This window comes from Hesperophylax consimilis, chromosome 20 (assembly GCF_061612785.1).
Source record: "Hesperophylax consimilis isolate HC1 chromosome 20, BYU_Hcon_1.0, whole genome shotgun sequence".
Taxonomy (NCBI): domain Eukaryota; kingdom Metazoa; phylum Arthropoda; class Insecta; order Trichoptera; family Limnephilidae; genus Hesperophylax; species Hesperophylax consimilis.
The window spans coordinates 15,483,321-15,499,386 of NC_142855.1; the positions used below are offsets into that span (position 1 = coordinate 15,483,321).

General features: G+C 32.9%; 1 protein-coding gene across 2 annotated transcripts in view; it reads right to left on the bottom strand.

Annotated features, from left to right (window-relative positions):
- LOC149414181 (uncharacterized) overlaps nucleotides 1-16,066 on the bottom strand; it is a 37,578-nt gene that overhangs the window by 14,669 nt on the left and 6,843 nt on the right. For both annotated transcript variants that reach the window (XM_089644061.1, XM_089644063.1), the window contains exons 2-3: nucleotides 7,489-7,618; nucleotides 2,330-2,534 (exon numbers count right to left, since the gene is read on the bottom strand). In XM_089644061.1, coding sequence (XP_089500187.1) covers nucleotides 2,330-2,534; nucleotides 7,489-7,618 — 335 coding nt within the window. The remainder of the gene's footprint in view (nucleotides 1-2,329; nucleotides 2,535-7,488; nucleotides 7,619-16,066) is intronic.

Sequence of the window (16,066 nt, forward strand, 5' to 3'; positions counted from 1 at the left end):
AACTCCTAAATGTCCTAAATTCTCAGACTAACGGCCGCTGTTCCCAATCCTACTGATCAACAGTTAAGCCGAAATTTTGGCTCAACGCTGCTCAAGAACACAACTACGCTCTTTCCAACGGAAAGGTGACAACTGAGCGATCTACCAATTTAAGGAAGGCAAACTACTTTATTAAGCCTGCCTCAGTAAATGACTACTTATGAAAAGTGTCGACAGAGTGAAAAATATTCGGGACGCCAAGACACGATGGCATTAAAGTCAAGCACATACTTTATTTTTAACCTATTACATACGCCAGGTAAATAATATATAAAATATCGGTTTATGTAACAAAAATTAAATGCATTAATAATAAACACAATAATCAATTCATCAATATTAATTTAACATTGAAAGTTTTTGCTTTGATGTCATTTTATTGTCTATGAAAGTGGGCGGGGCCACTTAGAATAATCAATGGTAAAGCTGTTTGGAAACAGGCGAATCGAATGTTATTGAACAAATTACTTGGCTGATCGGAGTCTGAGATTGATCCTTCGAAAAGTTGGGAACAACGGCCGTCAGTGAGACTATTGCATCCCCAATCGGGGTAAGTTGCACGGCTTACTGGGGAAGGGAAGGAGATGGTGAAGAGATGGTTGTTAAATACCTGACTATTCAAATAAGAAATAAATAATAAAAATAATATTATATGCAAGAAAAAAAAATACAGCGATTTGACTGGTTTACAAAAATACAACTTCTATTAAGGAATAGTTTCAGAATAAATCTTTTACATGTTAATATTAAATATATCGACACCACCTAAGTATTGGTTTCCCATAGTGTGAAACCGTTGTATTGGGGAGTTTGCAATGTAATTGCACTTATGTATGCTGCAGTAGAATAGTGTATTTTGTCGTGTTGTTATTGTAGGTATTCATAAGTTTATGAGTTGCAGAAGTTCGCAACAGTCGAATTTAGAGTTTAGAATTTTGAATAAAAATGTTAAGTCGTTTATTTTACGCCTGTCTTCCAATGTGTGTATTTTTAGAGTATTTAACCCTAGATAACTAATCGCTCGTTGAGGCGACGACGCGCTACTCGGCGAAATTCTAAATCACCTACTTCCCCCCGCTCCCCGACCTTGACTCTTTCATTACCTTCCTAATTTGAGTAAACAGTGCAGCACGTGACGCGATTGCGGCCACACGCATACTAGGACGTGCCCTATGACCATCTCGTCGTCCGCTGGACGAAACTTTAGTTACAACAACAATTTTTATTTTTAAGGTACGTACATTCATATATTTATTGTTAATGTTGGCGAATCTTCTACAATAGAAGCTCCGGTTCCATCTACGTCAAACGTGTGTAAAATTAGCTACCTGTGTCCATCCAAGGATGACCAAACACCGTTGCACCAGATTTAGAAAGACTATTTGTGGTCACTGTGTAGACTGATATTAATTTGTTCATTATAAACCTTACTTTTGTGCCATGTAACAAGTTCCTATCTTAATTAAATGATTTATTTCTAGTGTTTTATTGCGTAGTCCACTAGACGAAAGTGTAGTTACAATGAAACAATGAAAACAGTTTAGTTATCTAGGGTTAATAAGAAATGATATTGTAAGTCTTCTAATGGGATATTTAATTTAAAATTTATAAAACATGTTATTGATGTGGATTTTGTAAGAGGGAGACCAAACTACTGAGTTATATTCAATTATGCTTCTAACTAGAGATATTTATAACAGTTTAATGGCTAAAGTTTTTAGTTGTTCTTATTAATACGAAGCCTAGTGTTTTCATGCCTTTGTTTACAATTTGGTGGATATGATTGGCGAAACTTAGTTATTCATCCAAAATAATTCCGACATCTCTCATTTCCGTGACTCTTTCTAAAGCTGTATTGTTAATGGAATATTCAAATAAAACAGGATTTTATTTCTGCAGAAAGTCAAGGTTTTGCATTTTTCTATATTTAAAAATCTTTAAACTTACTAAGGAGGGGTTGTTTCGGAGAATTTGAACAATTCATCAAATTTCAACGTTCGTTTTCGGGTTCTGTGAAAGTTTTATTGAAGTTCTGTTATTATATTACTATAGGCTAGTTGCTTGACCAAACTGAAATAAAAACAGAACTTGAAAATATCTTTCACAGAACTTGAAAATGAACATTGAAATTTGATGAATTGTTCAAATTCTCCGAAACAACCCGTCCTAATATTTGACTGTTGTATTTGGCAAAGATTTACATCAGTTATTTTTTTGTATAGCTTAATGTCATCAGCAAAAAGCAATACCATATATTGCATGGTATCAGATAAAAAAAAAATGAACTCACAGTAATTTAGGCTTTTTTTTCTTCAATCTCCTTCCCTTGCTCCGTTCCTCGGCCACTTTGCTGGGTCTTGGCTTCACGAGCGGCTTTTCATCGTCATCGCTATTGTCGACATCGAGCCCCGTTTCATCGTCGAGTGCGGCTACTTCGTCATCGAGCCACTCCTCTTCATTCTTGGAGATAAAATCTATACCGTCTTTGTTTGCAGCTGGAAGAAGAAAATTTAATAATCAAACACATTAAGGCGATGCACTACGTCGTGTAATATTTCAAATTGAGCCGCTATCAATAACAACCCTTACGTAGATGGCGATAAGGTTTCAATTCCCGTTCAACACGTTGTTTTGATTTATGCAAGAAAAGAACATGGCCAAAAAGTGCCTTTTATTTTATTTTGTAGATGTTCAGGCATAAATATTAAAAAAAATTTCGATCATTTTATAAATAACTTAATTTGCCACATTATACAATAAAATCATAACCGAAAATGGGTTCGTAAGTAGTAGATTTTGAACTTTAAAGCAGTTTTCATAGGACTTATATATTATTTTTTTCTGGGCTTATAAAAAGACTTATATAAAAAATACTCGATTATTTCAAAGGTCAAGATGTATTCTACTCGCAGTATTTAATTAAAGCACCTGAAACATTTCTAGGCGACCAAATTTTCAAACCAAAAACACATGATTTTGCATTACTACGTATGGCATCGCCTTAATATCAAGTAGAGTGACTATGTGACGATTTTCACGAAAATTAGTTAAATATAGTTTTTTTACATTCTTTTCCAGATAAATTGACTGTTTTTGAAAGCAGATTCTTTCAGATTTTAGTTTTTTTTTTTTTTTTTTATAGTGAATACCTCACAAGAGTCCCAACTGCTCCCGTCTGGAGCCAGTGAGACTATGGCATCCCCAATTGGGGGATGTTGTGAGGCTGAAGGTAAGTGGGGAAGGGAAAGAGGAAGGTGGGGAAGTACCTGGCTATTCAGATCTAGTCACTAAACACGGCTAAAGCCATTTGGAGCAACGTTTCAATTCTGAATGGGTATTAATTCTTACACCAGGGCGATACTGGTAGTATCTTCCACTCTGGAACGTGCCGCAAATATACTATATATTATTTTTAATTAATTAATTGTGAAATAACACAAATTAATCAAATAAAATTTATTTGCGCACGCCGGGTTCGAACCCGCGACCTTCGGAATGGCAGTCCAATGCGTTACCACTGGACTATGCTGGCCGTCAAATTAGTTATACCAATCGACATATAATCTACTAAATATAAATAATCGATAAAGTTTTTTAAATTGCTTACAAATGTTGATTGCTTTTTCAAGTGGGGTTTACAAATAAACAAACTTTGTGCACGACTAAGATCAATTGTAAGCAGATTGTATAAACTAAATTTTTTTGTTCCAATCTGCACACTTCGAATAATTTATTTATCTCTAGCTGAATCTGTTATAAGGCATGGAAGAACAGCTGGGGGATTTTCCTGTAAAACTAACATCGACCATGTTCAATTTGCAAAATTCATTGAAAAAAATTTCTACAAAGAAAGGTTTAGTATTCCATACTTCTATCAGAGTCTCAAAATTCTTTCAGTGAGAGTAATTCTGTGGTACAAAATTATATATCAGCACATAAATAACCCCTTATATATAAACAGGCTAGAACACAATCATAATACTCGTTTTAACTTTAATGAAGTACTTATTGTACCTAAGCATACAAATAAATATGGACAAAGAACGTTAAACTATATGATTCTCAGTTGTTTTAATAAGTTACCTGCGGAAATTAAAAACTGTGCCCAAAACAAACAATTGGTGAAATTACTGAAGACTTGGCGCACTGAAACAATTCATTTGTATTAGCTTACAATTATATATTATTCTAAAGACTTTTAAAAATTTTATTTATGTTTTCCATAATTTTCTTTTGCTATATTTCTGTAAAATTTTTAATTTTTTGTTTTATACATATAATTGTAAAAATGTAACTGTAAACTCATTATAATAAGATTTAATGTAAAGAACCCGTTAGACAAACTGCTATAAAGCAGTTAAGACTTTTTTGCCTTATATTTGTGTGAAGTGTGTAAAATATAATAATAAAAAAAGCCAAGAAACATTTATAGTTATCTTGAACCTTTTGTATTTAATAACTAAAAACTAAAATAATTGATACAATTAGTTTTCACTGCTTTTGATTTTTTAATGTTCCTCTTCTATAGAAGCTGGCGCTTGTGTCTAGAAGAGTGGTGAGTATTAAGATGTAGAATATTTAGGACGGGTTGTTTCAGAGAACTTGAACAATTCTTCAAATTTCAAAGTTCATTTTCAAGTTCTGTGAAAGATATTTTTAAGTTCTGTTTTTATTTCAGTTCTGTCAAGCAACTAGCCTATAATGATATAATAACATAATTTGAATAGGACTTTCACAGAACCCGTAAATGAACGTTGAAATTTGATGAATTGTTCAAATTTTAACGTTCATTTTCAAGTTCTGTGAATGATTTTTTCATGTTCTGTTTTTATTTCAGTTTTGTCAAGCAACCAGCCTTTGATGATATAATAACAGAACTTGAATAGAACATTCACAGAACCCGAAAATGAACGTTGAAATTTGATGAATTGTTCAAATTCTCCGAAACAACCCGTCCTTAGTGTTTGTAATTATGAATATTAAAATTTATAATTAATTTTTTTTTATTTTTTATTTAATATTTGTATGTTTTTTACAATAAATATACAATTTATACATATTATACAGTGTTATAAAGGTAAATAATAATACCTTTTCCTCACCATAAAGAGACGAGGCTCTTGTGTTTGGTGAGTGAATCCTAACTCAATTATATGGAATCATGTTAGTAAGTACATAATAATATTTGCAAAACCAAAGGGATAAGTAAGAAATAGGCAACATTTATCAATAATACAGTTTCAAGATTTGAAGGAAATAATAATAAGAGTAAGATATGGACTTTTATAGTAGTTTTAGGTAATTTTTTAATTTTATTTTAAATTCCTGAATATCTTCAATATTTTTTAGATATAATGGAAGGATGTTAAAATATGTTATACCTAGATAGAGATAGGTATTTTGTGTGTGCTTTGTATTAAGTTTTGGGATTTTGATAGTTTTTTGATATCTTGCTGATGAATTGATTTGTAAGTTATTTAACTGTATTTCTTTATAAATTTGTAGAATTGAATATTTTTTATATATATTGTCTATTGTGGGTACATTGAATATTGAAAAGAGAATCTCAGTAGAAAATTTGGATGGTTTTTTCAATATTACTAAAAAAAAAATTAAAATGATAGTTTCATCATTTTGGTATTTTTACATTGAACTTCTCTTTAATTGCTTTTAGTAGGTGTTTATCGTTTTCTATTGTTCTGATATTTTCGGGTAGGCTGTTGAAGTATTTTTTCCCTAGATATATGTAATGATGTTGAGCAAAAGTGGCGTTACATTTTTGTGTTGGAAATATATGTTTTTGACGAGTACGACTTTCAGTTAAAAAGCTGTGATTTTGTTTTTCTTTTATTATTTGAGTAATTATGGTTTTTTGGAAAAGATCATTAAATTTTTATACTTCAAATTCTTCAAAAATTAGGTGTGTTGGATAATCTCTTGGTTTTTTCAATATTATTTTTATAATTAGACGTTGTACAATTTCAACAGGGAGTAGATTTGCTTTGTATGTAGCTCCCCAGCTGATTACAGCGTATTGGAGATTTGATTGTACCAAAGCGTGGTAGACAGATGTTAGAATTTCCAATGAGAGAAAATTTCGAATTTTCAAAAATATATAAATTAATTTTCTTATTTTGTTGACGGTTTGGTTGATTTGATCTTTCCAGTTTAGGTTTTTGTCTATTATTATTCCTAAGTATTTAATTTTATTTGAAATTTTCAATGTAGAACAGTTTTTTTTATTATGTTTTTTTAAATTGTCATGTATAATTATGTCAAAATTTTGTGGAACGTCATTTGATTTTATTGCAAATGGTATAATGTGAGTTTTTTCGCTATTTAGAGATAGTAAGTTTATGTAAAACCAGTATTTAATAGTGTTATGCTTCTGTTGCTTTTAGTTTTACTAATTCCCATGTATTGTCAATTTCAATGATGACTGTATCGTCAGCATAAGAGGTTATATTACCGTGAAGTGTTTGAGAAAATATCCCGTTTACATATAAGATGAATAATATTGGACCCAGTACCGTACCTTGTGGGATTCCATAATTAGATGTATCTTCATTGCCATATACATTGTTTATTTTGACATATTGAGGGGGATTATTTAGGTAGCTTTTTATCCAATTAGCTACATTCTTTTTAATGTTCAGATTATCTAATTTTTCCATGAGTTTTGTGTGGGATATACTGTCGAAAGCTTTTCTCAGATCTATGAAAATACCAGCACATTTTTTGCTCATGTCTAGGCTTTCGTATATGCGTGATGTAAGATTTGCAATTGCATCTTGTGTGCCTCGCGCCTTTCGGAATCAGTTGGTTGGTTGATTGGTTGTTGTGAAGTATTTTGTTGTTTTCAACAAATTCCATTAGTTGAGATTTTACAATTTTTTCAAATATTTTGCCTATATTTGAAATGAGGAAAATTGGTCGATAATTTGTTACATTTTGGCTATTTCCACTTTTAAATATATGTGAAATAATTATTTTCTTATAATTAGAAGGAAATATTCCATATTTGAGACATATATTAATTAGGTGAGTTAATGGTTTTATCACATGGTTTTTGATAGATTTTAAAATTTGTACTGTTATATTGTCATAACCTGGAGACGACTCTCCTTTCATATTTTCAATTATGTTTAAAATATCTACTTCAACCTGCGTAACTAAACTCTTAAATGGTTAATACATCAAGATTTTTTATATTGATATTTTTTATAAATATGTGGCGGTACACTACTACAGTATTATTCATAGTACATCGAACGCTCGAGATCTTCCAGAGCAGCGAGCAGTACATATAGTCGTCACGCAGTCGTCCAGCTGCAACTGAGACGGACGGGCGGTTTTCGTACCCTCTCCAAGAAACACCCATGACTTTACACTTAGTTAATTTAAATAAATAAAGTGATAATTGACTGATGAACTAGTTAGGAAACTCACTGAGAATATTTTTGAATGTCTCCCGATTGACTTCTATCTGAGTTCGGAAGTTGGCGGCTTCCCTCAATCTTCTGATGCATCGCTCGCAGATGAAGTACAACTTCTCCGGAGTATCCAGTTCCTCGCCCACCTGGAAGGTAAGAAAAGACATGAGGTGACATCTGACAGCAAATGACAGAAATCTTAATATTTAAAAATTCATCCCGCGTATGTTTACGCTCGCAAAACTCGAAAGTAGACGACCGATATCGCTGAAAATTTCAACGTTTGTTTTTATTAGTTCCAGGAGTGTTTAGAGAATGGTAAAATAAGTCGGCGACGCTCGAGGAATACTTAACGCAATATACTTAATAATCTCAATTAATAATGAATTAAAGTCGATGTAATCTACTTTTTTAACAGTAATATTGTGCTGTAAATTAGTATATGGTGAAAGACATTAGCAATAGCGAAGCATTGCGGCATCCACTAGTATGTAATAATAATGTTTATTTTATTTATTTATTTGTCTTTATTAATTCCATCTCATGGATTGAGAGCAGGCTCAGTTTATATCAGTTTACAGTAGTTTGTAACATAATGTTTTTTATACTTTCTTATGATTTCTTTTTTTATATTTTCTTATTTATTACCACCATAATACGGGCATCTGCCTAGTTTGGGGTATTAATAAAAAAATAATAATAAAAAAATGAAAAAATAAAATAAAATAAAATAAAAAATAAAATAAAAATGATAATAATGATTGTATAGCGCCGTTTTCGTGAGAGAATCACCTCAAGGGAGCTTAACAACTTAATTTATGCATTTAATTTATTCCTACCACTTAGACTAACAAATTACTTTTGAAATACTACTGAGAAATAAAAAAATACGGTCATTATTCTGAATACGACAAGTTGAAAAGGTGAGTCTTTAGTTTTGCTCTGAACTCAGATGAGCTGTCGATCTTTCGCAAATATGAAGGGAGTTTGTTCCAAGCTGTTGGGCCTATACTGCAAAAGCTCGGTCTCCAAAAAAGGTATTTATTTTATTTTAAATGTACATTTACAGTTATACATAACTAGGGAATGCAATCCCGGTATACCGGGATCCCGAAATACCGGGATCCCGCAGAAATTTTGCGGGATTAATCTCGGTCGAAAATTTTGCGGGATCCCGCTGGACTGGCGGGATTACAGAGAAGCTTCTAAAACTGCATCGACGTCCAGTTCTTCCACATCGGCTCATTGTGAACCTCAACCATCAACAAATAAAATCACTGACCATTTTTCAAGCGAAAACAATATCGTCGAAAAGAGGGTATCACGAATGGTGTCTAAAGATGGTTTACCATTCTGAGTTTTCTGTACCTCGTCGGATTTGCGAGATCTTTTTAAAGCCGGGGGTTTTAACTTACCAACATCGCCTAATTTTATCAAATTAATGGTTATGAATTACGGCAAGACACTAAAAATGATGGTTATTCAAGGTCTTTTAAAGCTGAAAGAGAGCAACTACAGATTTACCCTCACTTACTCTGAATTACTTCGAGTCCGGTGGATTAAGAGGCACATACCTTCAATGCACTTACAATGCGCTAATGACTATTGTGCCAACCAGCGTGGAAGCTGAACGAGATTTTTCAGCCGCTGGCTACCTTGTGTCCAATATCAGAAGCCGTTTATCAGATTACACACATTAATACTTAAACTTTTTTACGAAGCTATTTCCAAAATAATGTTTAATTAAACTTATGATGCTCATTGTACAAGAATATTGTTTATCGTGTGAACGTTATTATTTAAATTTAAGTTTCAGATCAATTTCAGTTTCAGTGCCGGCAATCCGGGCGTTTATTTTATTTTCATTTGTGTACATAGATTTTTTTTACCCACCTCACTAGACAAAGTCTGTTCCGAGGCGGGTATGTTATGTAAATTTATTTTTTATCTTATTCTTTGCCTATTTGACTTAAACTTTACCTATGTCTAACTAAAGGTATACCTATTAATAAATCATTTAAAATGTCCTAAAGAACTTGTTTTATTATAGTTATAAATTTAAAACTCTAAAAACAAGGTTGGTAGATCGAGGTATTAGGTCTTTATTATACTATTGATTAGATATCTAAGTCTATTGATTAGGATCCCGCAAATACCTGGATCCAGCGGGACTAAGAATATTCAGTCCCGCAAATACCTGGATTGACATTTTCTTGCGGGATTGCATTCCCTAGTCCCCATATAACAGAACCACTTTCCAAAATGCTACGTACTAAACTATAGTATAGCACACGAATCGCGGCCGAGCTGCAAACATGTCTGGAGTTGCTTAGCACAAATCCTAGCATTCTTAAAGCTTTATTGCATATCGTTTCTATGTGGACGTAAAATGTTAGGTGCGTATCAAATGCGATTCCCAAATCTCTCGAAATAACAATGTGCTGAAGAGATGAATAAGACATTTTGTAGTTATAGTAAATAGTAGTTATATAAAAAGTATTGTGATTGCGCATAGGTACTGAGAGTCTACCTATGGCTGTTGAAGATGCTGATGGAAGAGTTGCTTGCCTAACATTAATATCGTTTATAATGCACAGTTCCGACAAGTAGGGTGGCGTCATGTACGGCTTTAAAAACCACCCAGCAGAGCTTGAATTGGATTCTCTCAGGGCACTTAAGCCAATGAAGGTTCCGTAGATGTTGTGAGATGTGGGAATATTTGGGAACACCAGTTATCAGTATTGCTGCAGCATTGAAAACTGACTGAAGTCTGTCAGTGTATATTTTAGGCAGACTTTTATTATTTATTGAGTTAGTTTATACAACATTTGAATATTAACAAGATAATATTTCATTATCGAAGGATAACTAAAAGCCCTATTTTAAAGATGTTTCTTTTCTCCCTGGGTAATTCCCACCCCTCCCCAACCACACTACCTACCCCGCTGCTCTGATGCTCTCTCCTTCACATTTATATACTTTTTCTTTCTTTATTGTTTACTTAACCCATTGGCCTCAAACGACGCCGTCCCGGCGGGTCTGGTGTCGTCGGCTTAAAAACGAAAAAGGGATACATTATTGACATCTGTGTTTAAAATTTTAAATGCCAATCGCTCTGTAGATAATTAAGTATTCATTTCGTAGTAATTGGCAGGACTCCGTTGGTACAGTTTTTTCCTGATATTTACGATTGAAATTTTGTTATATTTCAGCGTCATTGAATTTTTTTTTAAATAGCGTGTGGTTCGGGAATTGACAAGCTTGTTCGTAAAATGCGTGGTGGGCGGCTAACATCAGCCCAAATTGAAATAAAATATATTATGGTCATAAGTATGATTAATGTAAAACTTTTTTTAATCCAATTATAAAAAAAAGAAAAAAAAATGGTTTTTATAAAAAAAATATTTTTATATCCTCGTTTAATCATATTATTATTATTTTTTTAAAAACTGCATATATTTTTTGCATACCTTAATTCAATGAACGAGTAAATTTAAAAAAATTGTTTCGTTTGCATGTTTAGTTTAAAAGTTATGTAAGATTTAGTACACCACTGCAGATTTAAAACTTCGGTACAAAACAATTCGGAGGCCAATGGGTTAATAATCTTCCTCTGTATTATATTTTAGTTTATATTTGTACTGTCCTGATGAAGGTTGAGTTCAACCGAAACCGGTCGACGTATATAAATTTAATTAAGTGGTTTAAAACAAAGATAGACCGGTCAGTGGTTGAGTGGGCATAGCGCTTGGGTCTCACCCGAGCGTCGCGTGTTCGATTCCTCGGCTGGCTAAGTCCTCCATCACAACACAAGCAGCATTTTCGGCTTTCTGTGGTGGTAGTAGGAGATTTTCAAACATTGTTGGGTTATTCGTAACCCGGGAATGTTTGTCTTTCTTTAAAAAAAAAAAAAAAAAAAAAAAAGATATTCTTTCATTTGTGAGATAGTATTTCAATAGGCAGTTCTGTGATTTTGATTTCTTCATATGTGTCTCTTATTCTATTTACATTTCTGGTTTCGTAATTATGAACATCTCTATTAAAAACAATTTCATCCTTAAAATATTTGGGAATTTGGTTGTTCATGACTTTATGCACAAAAATTAACACATTAAATAACTGTCTCTTTTTTATTGGAATCCAATTTAGCTGCTCTCTCATTTGATTAATGCTTGCGTATTTTCCTTTTCCCAGTAAACATCTCATAGCAAACTACATAACAACTCGCTGCCTTAGTTCTTGTATGTTCAATAGACCATTTAGCAAATTTTACAGGAGACGTTTTTTTTTTGTTTTTACAGGCAAATTCTAAAAAATTCTCGATTTTGGTCATTTCGTTTAATACATATGTGTAACAGGAAATTATTAAAGATCATTTTTCGAAGATTGACGCTTTAATATGCCCATATTATGACTTTAAAGGTGGACGTTGAACATGGCTTGAAAATGATGAATGATTATTTTGGATATTGAACATATCGTCTGGAGATTGAACAATTCGGCTCCCATAAGTTTGAGGTATTTTTTGTTCAATTAGCCAATTAGTGGTAAATTGCATATATAGGGTGATTTTCAGATTTCAAATAGTTTACTTTTATCTTAGTTAGTAGTTGACTTAGAGTATTACTTTAAAATATACAAACAGAGTCCTTGAATTGATTTTTCACAAAAACTGCTCTATATAAATCATCCAATATTTTGGAAGTTTGAAAGCAATGCACAAGTACAAAGGTACCTACCGCTAATATACTACTATCGGCTGTCGGTGCATGCGTGATGTGAAATATTCTTACATCGTACGTATTACGGCCTCCGTGGTCTAGGGGTACTCTTGACTAGAAATCCGAAGATCGCGGATTCAAATCCCGGCGTGCGCAAGTAAATTTTATTTGACTCATTTATGTTATTTTCTCAAACTATTCATTTAAAATAACATATAGTCTATTTGCGGCATGTTCCAGAGAGGAAGATATGGTGTAAAGACCACCAAAAAAAAAAAATAAATAAGAATTGAAATGGCTTTAGCCGTGTTTGGTGATCAGATCTGAATAGATACTCACATACCATCTCTCTTCTCCTTCATCCTCCTTCCTCTATTTCTCCTCTCCATCTCCTTCCCCTCCACACTACCTTCAGCCTCACAATATACTAATATACCCCAATTGGGGATTCCATAGTCTCACTGGCTCCAGATGGTTGGGAGCAGTTGAGACTGTGTGCGGTATTTCATAAAAAAAATCCCGAGTGATGCGTAAAACTATTGAAGTTCAATTTTCAGTTGAAAATTTGTTTTATTTTTATTGTTTCGTTACCTACATTTGATAAATGTAATTTTTAAAGTTTACTTACTTTAGAAAGATTTTTTTTTTTCGGAAGGTCTTATTTGCCGTGAGTTTATTATTTATGTTGATTATTGTGACTAAAATATTATTTTTTTAAATACTTTCAGCTCTTAAAATCCTAAAATTATAATATCCCGCGATTTGGGTTATGGGTGTGCGCTATTTAACATTACATTTATTGTTGTTAGTCATTTGCCTAGTTGGTTTTATTGTAGTTCCTACATAAGAATATGTTTATTGTTTTTTTATGTGTCTAAAAAAAAAAACAAAATCAGAAACTTTTAATTGAATGAATTCAAAATTGTAATATTTGGACTTCGTTTTCATCAGAGATCTCAGCAGTGATAACGGACTAAATATGTGTCGTAGATGTCTTTCAATCAGACTATGAGAACAGTCGACTTTTTGCACATTTCCATGTCCTGGCTCTTTTGTTGTATTTCTTGAATAAAAATAAGTTTTAATGCACTAATATAATTTATTAATACTCATTTTAATTTTCTTTTGAACATACAAGAACTAGGACAGCGAACTAGTTTGTTCAAATTTCCTTCATTGGCCAAATATAACATAGTAGAGCAATAATCTAAATGTGCAACAACTATAGTTTTATAAATGAGCTTTGTAGTGTTTTCATTTAGTTTATTTCTTAATCTTCTAAGAAAATTTACTTTTTTTGATACCTTCTTTAGCACATATTCAAAATTTGCTGTGAAAGTGAGTTTTGAATCGAGTATTACACCTAGGTATTTAATTTCATATACTTTTTCAATTTTTTTATCATTAATTGTCAATTTTAAGTCTGTGTTATGCGTTTTGTTGCCTATTTCCATATATTTTGTTTTGTTTACATTTAATTTTAATTTATTTAATTTCAGCCATTTTTTTTGGTCTTCATTTAATTTGTTGATTGCATCTATGTACTCTTCACTTGATATATAGATCAAGGTATCGTCTGCAAATTTTCTAATTTTTATTTATTTATTTATATTTTAAATGCATATTTACAGAATAAAAAATTCCAAAAACAAAGATACATTATACAAATACACAATCATAATTGCCTAATTAGCGATTTAAATTTATTAATGCTCAGGTGGAAAATGTCGATGTCAGAGGCTAGTGAGTTTAGAAGGCCTATCATTCTTCCGAGAGGCATTGCTAATGGTAAGTTAGTCCTACATCTCGGAAGAATTAATGGCTTTTGCCTACGCGCTCTTGCGCTTAAATTATCAGGGACGTAAAATAAAATTTCTTTCAAAATTTCTGGATTGTTGATGTGACCGTTCAACAAGTTATAGGCCATCATCAGCAACGCAGCTTTCCGCCTGTTGACAAGACTATCGATACCCAGCATTCCGGAACGGAAGGCTTATGGGTATAACCAGGGATAGTACCCGAAGTCTCTAAGATAAAGATAACTTAGAAACTTCTTTTGTACTTTCTTCACCATTGAAGTGTACGTAACATCCCCGGGTCCCCATATTATTAAGCCACTTTCCAAAATACTACGTACTAGGCTAAAATATAGCAAGCGAACCACGGCAGAGCTGCAGAAATGCCTGGAGTTACATAGCACAAATCAAGCATTCTTAAAGCCCTGCGTCATATATTTTCAATATGAATGTGAAATGTTAAGTGTGGGTCAAAGATCTTTCGATTCAGAAATATGTTTAAGAGAACATTGGGACATCCTATAGTTTTGCAATGTTTTATGGCTTTAATTATATCATTTATGTAAATACTGAATAGAATTGGACCTAATACCGACCCTTGCGGAACACCAAGGTTGTTTTCTTGTATATATGCCATTGCAATAGTCGAGTCGTGTACAACGTAAGAGTTTACCAGATTTAGATTTGATTTGACGCAGGAGAAAGAAACGTACGCTTACTGTTTTAATACAAATAACAATACAATATTATGTTTAAGTTAAAAAACAATCAGTATCGTACCATTGGGAATGCATACTTATAAATTCATTTTAATAAAATCTTTGATATTAGATCTGTCTTGGTTGATCATCCAAGGCGTGTATCTGATTCATACTTAAAGTAAATTGACTTCTGTCTGATGGCCAAAATTTGTTTTAGCGAAGGAGATAAGTAACAGATTACGATCTTTGGTTCTAGTATCGCGACCAGTTTACATATGATAGTATGTTTTTGGCATAAAGTTGGCCAATTTCCAAAACACAGATTCTCATAAAGATTTTAACCATACTGCTTGTGATCGGTAGTTTTAGAACAATCTTTACAATTAGTTTCCGAGCTTTACAAATTGGATCAATGGCGGCAGCGTTTTCTCCTCCCCAGGCTATGATACTGTACTCGATTAAAGATTGACATAGTGCATAGTAAATTGTTTTGAATTTAAGACAATATTTTAATTATTCTGACGTCATTATCCACTCGAGCGATAGCCACCCGCGTGTGTATGATAGCCACCCACATGAGTATGATAGCCACCCACGTATGTGTGATAGCCACCCACGTGTGTATGATAGCCACCCACGTATGTGTGATAGGCACCCACGTGAGTATGATAGCCACCCACGTGTGTATGATAGCCACCCACGTATGTGTGATAGGCACCCACGTGTGTACGATAGCCACCCACATGAGTATGTAAGTGATTTTAATGAATTTACTTTGAGCTGTCATTAGCTTGGTTAACTAACTAACCATTATGCCATTTCCCTGCAGGAGTAGGCAGAGAGGACAGACCGCCAAACAACTCAGTCTTGGCACAAATTCCTATTTCTATTCTATTATTCTGATTCTTGACATGGCCCGACTCGAGTATCTGATTCACTCGATCGTGCCATGTCTTCCTCGGGAGTCCCTGACTTCTGCTACCATCCACATTTGCGTCTGCGAGAAGCTTGATTAAGCTTCTATAATATAACAAACTCGCAGACATTGGCATTGTTCGTTATTCATTTACTCTCATTATTTATTTATTTATTACACGCCCTAGTGGACTTTTCTTAACAAAAAAATACAAGCATTTTGTATCAGAGTAAACACTTAAAAATTAATACAATAAAGAAGAATGTAAACATAATGGCAAAAATGAATCCTCACGCATATAATTGAATTTAAAAGATTCAACAAAACAAAATAGTAGAAGCGGAGAAGTTATATGGGTACATAGGTCTATTTGTGTCTAGAAGAATAAAAGTGATAGAATATACAACATTTATACTGATTAGTTTTCAAATGAAATATATCACCCAGAACAGAAAGACTG